The sequence below is a fragment of the Engraulis encrasicolus genome, chromosome 20 (genome assembly GCF_034702125.1).
Source record: "Engraulis encrasicolus isolate BLACKSEA-1 chromosome 20, IST_EnEncr_1.0, whole genome shotgun sequence".
Lineage (NCBI taxonomy): Eukaryota > Metazoa > Chordata > Actinopteri > Clupeiformes > Engraulidae > Engraulis > Engraulis encrasicolus.
Window position 1 is genome coordinate 10310649 of NC_085876.1, and position 11434 is coordinate 10322082.

Here is an 11434-nt window from a genome sequence, read left to right on the forward strand (position 1 = left end):
GGGGGTTAGATGATTTAGTGGCATCATGTAGCACATGCCACTCCAAGCGCAAAACTCCGAAAACTAACCTGTCAGTGAACAATGTGTGCCACCAACCTATAAACATGCTGAACTGTGCCTAGACCAAAACCCATTCTAACCCTACCTGACAGTGAATGTGTGTCCACCACCCAAAAACATAGCCTTCCTTTGGCATGTCACATGCCACTAAATCACCTAACCCCTACTGGATTTGCTTCAGTGGCAGGGACAGAACTTTGAATGAAAAAAAAATCTCTGTCCCTGCCAATGGAGTAAATCATACATCCAGATTAGTTGCAATCAGGACAGGTTCAGAACAAACATAGCAATGCTGTTTTGCAATTGTTGAACTTTTATTTTGACAAATTGGTGTCCTTCCGTCTTCCTTGTTTATGAAATGTTTGGTATGAATGAATCCTTCATGCAAAGTGTATATAATGCAATGTTCATGCAATGTGTTATGTAGCGACACGTCAAGTAAAGTGTAACCCCAACGGGTCTCTTGTGGAATGGATATGATTCGCGACGCAAAATGGACAGTGTTAAGTCAACTACCAGGAGAGCAGGCTCTCCATTCAACACACATGGGATGGACAGGGCTGTGACTGGCAAATGGCAACCAATCAGGAAAATGTAGGCCTATAGTACAGAGAGCTGTCCCATTTGGATGGGGACAGTGATTTTGTATGCATTTTCATGTTAGAGAATCCTTAATTAATGTGGAATCACACAGGTATTATACACCGGTATGATGTGAATGAAACACTTGACTAACGTGTTTTATTCAAGAACAAAATGGTTCATTTTCCTAACGGTACAAATGCCAACAGGTTCTTCTTTCAACAAGCTCAACCCTCTTTGATAAATCAAATAGACCACAACTGCCAATTAACCACTACGCTGGCCTTGTGGTCTATAGTGCCCCACTGTGTCTACTGTCGGTACTACAATAAGAGGCAGACAACTTGAGGCTGTGTGTGGAGTTTTATTTATTTTAGCAGCAGACATACAAACGAGCAACATGTGAAGTGATTGTGTGTGTGTATGAGAGAGAGAGAGAGAGAGAGAGAGAGAGAGAGAGAGAGAGAGAGAGAGAGAGAGAGAGAGAGAGAGAGAGAGAGAGAGAGAGAGAGAAATTGTGGCAACAAGTTACTGAATAAAGCCATGGGTTCAGAGTCCCCCAAAAACATAGATCGCTGCACTAAGAAAAAAAAGGCCAATGGAAAGCATTTTGGTCACAATCTTCTCTTTGATCCAGACAAGGTAAACATTTTCTCTCCTTTGGTCGGTTATTGGGGCAGAGTAGTGAATAGTCTAGATACATGTAGTATCACACATAAACAGCAGGTGGCATACTTTCCCATCTACAACACTTCACTGTCCATAAGTCACAGGAGAGGGGCATTTTTAGACCTTCGATCAAGCTATAATGCAAATAAAAATTAAATGAATAAAAAACAAAACCCCCAAATGTAATTGCAATTAGTGAATGGTTTGTCACGTTACAAAGTTGTTACAAAGACACAATTTTTTTTTTCAGTTTTGAAACTTATTAAAGCTGTTTTCTTCCAGGAACACTCACTCAGATGTGTCAGGGCCCTTCTGAAGGATTCCACAAGAAAAGGCCAAACTACATCAGTCTTCATAACCTTTAGCAGTCTTTCTCAAAGACCTTGGATAGGCGTAACCATAATCAACCACTGCTGTTTCCTTCTGTCTCTCACCATCACTAGATAGACACAAACATTTCAGTTTGTTTTTCTCCCTTTCCTTTGTACTGTATGTCTTTCAGACTTTATTCGGCTTCTTTCTCTCTTTCAAATCACCCCCTTCTCTGCCATATTCTCCGCTCTCTTGCTCTCGCTCTCTCTAGTTAAACTTTGCCATGTCTGGAATGTACTCATGAATTTCATTAACCATTGAGCAAGCCCAATAGTTGCCTGCAGCGTTGAACGTGAACAAAAATCTACTTGATAACAGGGCCCTAAAATCTAATGAAAAAAACAAACAAAACAACTACATATGTAATCTGCGTCTTTACATGAAAACAAAACTATATTAGCCTGTTAATTATGACTCTGTAACTGCAACTTAAAATAAACATTAGCATCTACGTTAGCCCACACACATACAGAGACAAAAAAAACGAACAAACAAAAAAAAACACTTTGTATAGAACTATAATTATACACTTTACATGAGAAGTAATCTGTCTATCCGCTTGGTCGTCATGGGCGACCACTCTTCCATAATGGAGGAAAGTGAGTGGGTCGTTAGTGGCTAGCATGAGGAGCATGAGTTAGCAGCTATTAGCAACGACATCTCGTGACCTCTAAACTTAGACGAGGCAAAAAAGAACATGCTCAAGCAGCTACACACCCCACCCCAACCCCCATGTTATTTGGTCAAAGAATAGAACTTGTGTCTACTCCAGGGCTGTCCTTCAACAGCATCAAACAATCTTCACCAAAACAATCAAACAAACAACGCTGAGGGAGATAATGATGACACTATGAAGATCACTGGGTTAGTTGGTGCTGCATCTGCCTAGCTAAACCAACTAGCAAAGTTTTAAGTTTGACAAGTTTGCCCACAAGTTTGCCAAGCGCGAACACGCACACACGCACCAAAATTTGTGGAAGACTGGGAACAAAGGTGCATCTTTGTATTCCCCAGTCGCTGGTCATATCAGCATTTAATAGAAGACCAAGTGTGTGTGTGTGTGTGTGTGTGCATCTGTTCATGTCAGCGCTCAAATAAAGAGCATGAGCATCTCAATTACCAGCTTGAGCTGTGACCCATCCTGTGTGTGTGTGTGTGTGTGTGTGTGATATCCCATCCCATCCTTGGTGAAGAGGAGCACGAGGCAACAGTCCCACAACCTCTAAAGCTTGAGTCTAAACCCTCCCCATAAAACCAAACCACCACCACACATACAACAACAGCGGGGGCTTTGGCGTCTAGACAGGCAGTTTAAAACATGCCTGAACAAAAACACACTGATTAAAGTCAGGACTGTTGAGGAAAGAATGGTCACGTCAGGCAGCCTGAACATACCTTTGGCTGGTCACAAGGTGCTTAAGGACCTAAAAGGTCAAAACAATTAGACTGTACAGACATATGTAGGGAGTAGGGATGTAACTCAGAGCCTTCATGGCCATTCAATGTAGATTTCTTAAGCCAACGATTCGATTATTTTCAACACTGGAGAATGCTGCACGATTCGATTCAATTCGATTCAGTGGTTTATGTTTTCCCTAACAGGTTAGGTTATGTAAAAAAATGAAATAAATTAACAAAAGCTTTAATATTTGCATGCATATTATTTGAGAAACATTGTTATTACTAGTCAGTATTATCATTAATGCTCAAAATAAAATGCCTCACAAATTGAGTGCAACAGTATCAAAAGTAACAACCCCCCACAACGTTAATCGAATTGCTGCCTGTAGGATTGATGCATTGATACAAGTTGATTATTAATTTTGAGCCCCCTAGAAGGAACATGGTGGGATGTTATTATCAAGCACAGTGTTCACAATCATACACAAATTCACAATCATTCCTCCTTCATCAGTTATGTCTCCATAGCCGAATGTCACTATGACAAAGAACATGTACAATGTACCACACTTTTAGTGCAAAAAAACCCAAAAAAACACAGAAATTAGTCAAAGGGTGAAAGTGATGTAAGTAAACAGTGTTCTCCTTTTCGTCATCGTAGGAATCAGAAGACCTTGTGCAAAAAAATCTAATAATAACGGAGGATGAGGTGGGACACGTTCTGTCCACCTCATACAACATCAATTTCTGGAGAGGAAAAAAACACACTGAGCTTCACCTTTTTGAGCTCCTCAATCATAAGAACAGGTAAGACAATTATAGAGTTTAAGTGCTCGAACTTCATCGGCTAATGCTAGTTAGCCCGGTGAAACAGTTGGGGCATTTGCCTGAAGCATGGAGCAGGAAGTGAAAAAGTAAGACAAATTCAGCTGAAACATGCTAGTGACTACTACAGGTAGGCTGTAAGGGTGACAACGTAGAATCCTACATAGAACACTATAACTGGGGTCCAAATACACAACTGTAAAATCATATCCATGTTTTGACGGTGGGTTGTACCACCCCAAAAAAATTGAATAGGAAACAGCAAGCTTGTCTTCAACTGTAAACACTCACATACTGCTCAACATTCTGCTTTGAGTCGCAATTTGCAATCAGCAACTCTTTCAACCAGTAGAATTCTATCTTACAGCCTCACATGAGATAAAAGGAAATGTGGGCGACAATCGTTTGCGATGATACAGGGGAGTAGCGATTGACCAACTGTCATAAGAGGGGGTTTCTGCTGAGAATCAGGCCGATAGCCTTGTAGTTTGAGCCCAGCTTAAAGGTGACATAATTGTGCTTAACAAGTAAGATGTTGTGCTAAGGTTGACTATTCTGTACAGGTCAAACAAGTGTGCTAAGTTCTGAATATGTCGTACAGATATCCTATACAAGTAAGACAGGTTTACAATGCAAGACAGTTGTGCTATTCTGTACAGGCGGTGATGGAAAACCTGGATTCAGATGCTACAATCCAGTGCCACATATTCCAAATGATACGATTACCTGTCCAATTCAACCAGGTTATTCAAAATTAGGGTAAAGGATATCTAGAATCAGTGGCACTGAATCATAGCTTCTGAATCCATGTTGTGCATGACAGCAGGTGACATAGATGTGCTTTACCTAACGATGAGAGAGAGACAGAAAATGTTTTTTTTGTCTACAAGGTACACTGTGTACAGGTGTGGTGCTTAGATCAGATCGGTACATTACATTGGCTAGCTGTAGCTGTAAGGCAATTGTGCTATTCAGGTTGAGCTACGTGAAGCAGGTGTGATGATGTTATTCAGGTGAGTGGGAAGCCGTGGCCTAATTGGGGCAGCCACAGCCTAATGGTTAGGGAGATGGTCTTAAGATCAGAGGGTTGTAGGTTCGAATCCCACCATTACCTCTCCCTACAACCAATCTCCCCCTATACCTCAGTCCATGGCTGAAGTGCCCTTGAGCAAGGCACCTAGCCCTACATTGCTCCAAGGACTGTAACCAATACCCTGTAAAATAGTGGTAAGTTGCTTTGGATAAAAGCGGCAGCAAAGTATAATGTAATGAGTGGCAGCAGGGAGACAGACAGGTGCGTTGTATCAAGGGTGAGATGGGTAACCCCAGGACACTGTAAAACAGGTATCGGGGGGGAGAGAACGGAAGGCAGAAATCCAGTGTGTGACTACCCTGGAGTTTATATACACGGTGCATTTATCATGCACACACACACACACAAAATACACACATACATGGCAAAGAGTTAGTAACGGAACGAGGTGAGATCATGTAGCATGTGGGCATCCTACACAGTCCAAACGTCCAACCACCCAACACATGTTGGATAAAGAAACCAAACTGAGAAACTTCTTACAGACTGACTTGGTGGCTGTGTATTGAGTGTGTGTTCACATATGGTGGTGTTGCATGTTTGGACATGGTGAAGAGATTCACATTTGTGGTTGTACAGCATTGGTTGCGGTGTTTGGGATCTGGATATGGCAAGTGTCTGGGGTTGGTGGTTGTTTTTGGCTCAGGCATGGCATATTTGGGGTTAGCTGGTGGGGTGGAGTTATGTGCGGCACTCAGTGGGGTGGTTTAACCAGTGGTTGTGAGTGCTTGGTGGCCATGGTGGAGGTGGGGGTGGTTTAAATGAAGGTACACAAGGCATTTGGCTGAGATATTCAGGTGTGGGCATCTGGTGGGGTGCTGCCGGATTCTGATTGGCTCGAGATTGACTGGAGCATTTGCAGGGGTCGGGCAGGTAACGAGGAGAAAGAAAGGCAATCGTTTGAGAGGCTGGGTCAAAGGCAGGCGATTGGTTGATACGCTAGGGTATGTGGGAGGGAGGGGCTCTCATTGGAGGATCCCAGCTGATGCTGGTAGCAAAGCTGCTGGTAGCGCGATGAATGAGGTGGGGTGTACAACTGTAGAAGGGCGGCAGGCGGTTGGTTGAGATAATGGCTTGAAAACAAACAGGCGGCTGGTTGAGACGCTGGCTTGAAGGCAGGGCATTGGGTTGAGACGCTGGGTTGAAGGCAGGCCATTGGTTGAGGCGCCGGGGCTTGTGGGGTGTGCTGGGTTCTCATTGGGGGATCTCTACTGATGGTGGCGGCGAGGCTTCTGGTTGGGTCTCTATGGGCTCGGCGTTGGCCGTGGAGTTCATGACCTCTTCGATGTTGCCGGTGGAAGGGGTGGGGCTTATCTTGGTCTGGATGGAAAACAAAAATGGCCGACAGAGACAGCGGTGAACGGTCGCAAGTGTGTGTGTGTGTGTGTGTGTGTGTATGTGTGTGTGTGCTTTTGTTAGTGTCCATCCATTTTCCATTTTGTGTGTGTTTAAAAAAAAAAAATCTGCTCACCTTCAGAGTCTCCACTCTCTCTTCGAAGGACTTAAAAGTCGGTGTGTTCCTGAAACACATAAACCGCAAATGAGCTGCAAAAACACATGTGCGCGTGAATCACACACACAGACACACACACACACACAACTAGGGCACTGGAACAGGGCACTGTGGGAAAATGTCAGACCAAAGACCTACAACACTTGGGTGCAGGTCACATGCAGGCACACACTCACATGTACAGTACACACACAAACACAAACACACACACAAACACACACACACACACACACACACACACACACACACACACACACACACACACACACACACACACACACACACACACACACACACACACGCACGCACATTGCACACACACACAAAACCCTGTGTGTGGACAGCCCACTGACTGATAAAGGCCTGTTGCCATTGTGTCTCTATGTGTCCAGCGGGCCCAAAGGCCGATTACAATTCCATGGGCCCCTGGGCCTGACAAAAAAGAAAGCCCCCCCTCAATGGGTGTTGCTAGTTTTCAAAACAAGCAAGGTGGGGGGTGGTTAACCCCAGAGAAAAGGTGAAAATACAGTTATTAAAAGAGAATGTAAATATACAGGCTAGAGCTTCAGAGGAGCTTCCTTGAATCTTGGAGCCCCAGGGCTTGGGCCCAGTAGGCCCGTGCAATAACCCGTCCCTGAGCAGGGCCCTGAGAGCCCCCAGTGTGTAACCCAAAGCCACACAGCGCAACCCAGAAACGGCCCCCACACAAAGGCCCCGGACACGGCAGTCATGTCAGCTCTGCCCCCCCCCCCCTCCTCCTAAAGAGCTGCGGGGATCCAGTTTCACCCCTCCACAATAGAAACCGGCTAGGCCAGAATCGAGCAGCCACACTGGGGATGAGTGTTATTGACATGGCTTCCTTTTTCCCCGTTCCTGTTTGAATGAGATGCCGACGGCCTCACCTACAGTCTCGTCCATATTGCATCAATGATGGGATAAACAACTCTATGACAGCATAGCATTGCATATAGGAGAGTATGTATAAATACACTGTCCAGCCAAAAAAAGTTGCTGGTCAAAGGAAAGCGTTTGATTAAAGCACACATTTGTAGTGGCGTGGTTTCGATAAGCGTATGCAATGTCACAAGATTTCATTCTATCCACGGTGGCATTCATTTTTCACCAAGACCCCGTTTTGATATTGGTGGAGTCTGAAGGCGGTGGCAGTGTAGTATACAGTATAATACGCATGTATAATAGTACACACCGAATTTTATCAGTGCCACTTCATACAAAAATGTGCTAAGTGTAAACAAAGGCATACGGTATAAAATAGCGCTTTGTGAAGTTTGATTGTATAACATTTATCGGGCATGATTTCTCAGCTGTGGAATAAGGCTTGAAAAGAGAATGAAAAGCAAGCAAGGCGTTGTAAACCTGCTTTAAAAAAACAGTTTCACAAGCCTTAATTACTGACATGGAGAGCAAGGTAAAGCACGGTAAGGGGTGAGGTGGAGACCCAAATTTAGCTGGAGGAGCTGATTCAGCAGAACTCTCTCACCACCCTCTCATTCTTCAACGTCTGCAGTCTAAGTAGGGCACCACTGGACTCCATTGTGCTGCCCTAAAAAAAAGAAGTAAAAAACACTAAAACCCCTAAATGTTGCTACATGTGAACAAAGCTGTCCTTTGACACTTGTTTATGTGTGCCGAGCCCTCAGATGGCCATACAAGTCAGTTTACACAGGGGGCAGCCGTGGCTGAACGGTTTGGGAGTCGGTCTGGGCAAGGGAAGGCTGCGGGTTTGAATCCTACAACATCCATGACTAGGTGCCCTTGAGCAAGACACCTAGCCGCACATTGCTCCACGGATTGTAGCCAATGCCCATGCCATGTAAGGGTCAACCACAGCGAATGCCATTATTGTATGGACCAAATGATCTTTTTTGATTCTTAGTGGATTATCTAAGAAGCATATCCAATACAATACATTATTATATGGTGCGACGTCATCGGTCGAATGCTCCATTCATTTCAACGGGGCTCCCCAACGTTCGCACGTCTGTTATTTTTCGATAACGGACGGGTTGGTCTATAACAGACCGCTGTCAATGGCAACAAGACTTTTCACTGCTAAAGCGACTTTTCAACAAGACTCTAATCAGCTGCTGTGATAGACAACACCTGTTGTCCTGGCTACCTAGCTGTTGCCTAGCGGTGTTCCACAACGGCACTGTTTTGTTTTGCGCAGCAACAATGTTTTAACATGAAAAACTATAATAAACTTAACATTAAATAGGCCTAAAGAAATGTCCCCGCCATGTGTGAATCATTTAAGTATATCCATATAATAAGCGGGTTAACACTTCAGAGAGAACCTCCGCTCTGCGTCGGGGTCTTAAGATTCTCTCTGTCGTGCTGCTATTCCACGGTAGCGACCTTCTCGCCGAACGTTAACCCTTACTTAACGACCAAATAATAATCAATTTATGGGCATTAGCTGTGATTGTTCAATGAGGGTTTTTTTTGGGGGGCTCTGACGTCAGGTGGTACAGTGAGTCATTTGCCCTTTCCGGAGCTCCTTATCCAGAACTGTACTAACACAATCACTCCACCTCAAAATGACTGGGCCAAAGTTGACTGGAGCACTGTACAGGCCAAAAGTGTGGACTCACTTTCTCATTTAATTTATTATCTTTATTTTTGTGGCTATTTACAGAACTTAATTCACAGTTTTTATGCCCTCCCTGAAGATGTACTAACACATTTTTCGCGTAACAAAAAATGAAAATATATAAAAAATAAAAACAATCGTTAAAAAATATAAAAAAATGCCAAACAGTTACGTCAACACAGCAAAACTGAGGGCCCCACATGTTTAAACAAGCTTATTTTTCAGTCTATTTTCAAGTAAAAAATACCCAGTCAGTCGAGTCCATTTTAATTAATACAAGCAATGCAAGAGAGATTTCCTTGATCTGACAATGGGTCACTTGGTCAGCGTAGCTGGTTATCTAAGTGAAACAGTGACACAAAAAGTAAAAGTAAAAGTGAAAAACCCTCCAACACAGGTTTCACCTCTTCAAGCAACTGGCTATGACTCGATATCAGATCAAGAAGATGTCTGTAAAATGCTTGTATTGGCAAGTGTTTAAAACGACTGTTGTCGTCAGGTGGATAGACAGCTGACATTGCTGTTGGACAACAGCTAGAATTATATTTTTTGGTAAGCGTAATTCTCCAAGTGTTCAAGCACAGTTTTGATGCCCTGCATGAAAATACACAATGAAAATCCACGGCAATTAAGAAAATGCATGAATGAGAAGGTGAGTCCACACTTTTGGCCTGTACTGTACTTAAAAAAAATTGTGATGCAAACATAATTGAAGACGTGTGTCTTCTTCCCAGTCGCCGGTAATTGCATGTCGCTTTTGGATAATGCATAACAGCTAAGTATAATGTAATGAAATGTAAACAAGCTTCCCTCGGGTGGAACTTGAAGTTTAACACCTCAGCCTTTTATTGCTTACCTCATTACGGGCATGCTAGCAGAGTGGTGTAGTGAACGAATGCTATCCACGTTAGCATTAAGGAAAAACATAAGTAGAGTTAGAACTAGCAGGAGAAAACACACTATAGAGGCAGTGCACAACATACACATGTTAAAATTCGACAGACAGAAGAGTTGATTCAGAAGAACACAAAGCAACATTTTGTGAAACACATATTGCAGTGAGACAAACATAGCTTCATCAGCAGCGTATAAATAGACATGCAAGCATGCAAGACATGAGGAAGAATGTGAAGAGCATAATGAGTAAAAATCCACCAGTTACCTGCTTCACCTAATTGACATTAGCCCAGGTGGCATTAGCCTAGCATTAGCCGAGTTGAAACTACTAAAATATTGGTTTACTGAACAGTTAACATCTTGGTGCTTACCGTCTTTAGCTGATCAACCCAATCAATCAGCGGTTTATGTCAGGATTAATACAGCATCTGCCATCACTACTACTACCACTATCACTACGGCTGTGATTGTACAACAAAATAAAATAGGAAGTCATCTTTCTTGTTGCTACCTAAATTATAAACTATCATTATCACAACATATTATATATGATTCATTATACATTATTAATGAAAATACCAATGAATACACTCTACCCCCATCCAGAGAGACTATGCTCAGGTTCCAGTGGAAGAGATGAGACTTGATGACAACTTCAGGCAAAGAGCATGCGCCCCACACACCCCATGGCCATGGCATCATGCAACACACACACACACACACGCACACGCACACTTGAGTGAGAGAGGGCTGTGCAGTGTGTCCTATGTTTACACACTATTGGCTCATGGCCACGGAAACGAGAAGATGATGAAATGTGTAGAACTAGGCCCACACATGTGAAGGCCCTCACACACACACACACACACACACACACACACACACACACAGACACACACACACTGAGAGGCTGACGCACTGAAAGGAACAGTGAGCAGTGGACCACGTTTGCCATTATCCAAAAGTGATGGCAAACACAAGACACACACACACACGCACACACGCAGACACTAATCAGCACTAATCCTAGAAATGTCAGAAACAAACAAACAAACACACACACAACTCCTGGAGTTGACGATTAAGCATACAGAGATGGTGAAATGAGCCCGGACGACTAGACTACAGCTCGGAGACGGGCTTACCCAAAGGAGCTCGACAAAGACTGTAGCCTGCAACGCACCTCAGTCAGTTAAGACACACACACACACACACACACACACACACACACAAGCATCAGATTTTGTTTAGCACACAAGTTCAACACGAAAATGCACACACTAGAGATTCGATGCCGGTATTGTATGTAGTTCATGTCATAGCACTATTTCGGCATGCAGCCTGAATTGCCATCGGGAGCCGTCTTCTGTCTGCAGCTGTGTCCCTCAGTGAAGATGTCACCATGTTA

General features: G+C 43.6%; 1 protein-coding gene across 2 annotated transcripts in view; it reads right to left on the reverse strand.

Moving 5' to 3' along the window:
* Positions 1-990: 990 nt before the first annotated feature.
* Positions 991-11434, reverse strand: part of tpd52 (tumor protein D52) — a 41038-nt gene continuing 30594 nt past the window's right edge. For both annotated transcript variants that reach the window (XM_063185399.1, XM_063185398.1), the window contains exons 5-6: positions 6474-6522; positions 991-6322 (exon numbers count right to left, since the gene is read on the reverse strand). In XM_063185399.1, coding sequence (XP_063041469.1) covers positions 6197-6322; positions 6474-6522 — 175 coding nt within the window. In that variant the 3' untranslated portion in view covers positions 991-6196. The remainder of the gene's footprint in view (positions 6323-6473; positions 6523-11434) is intronic.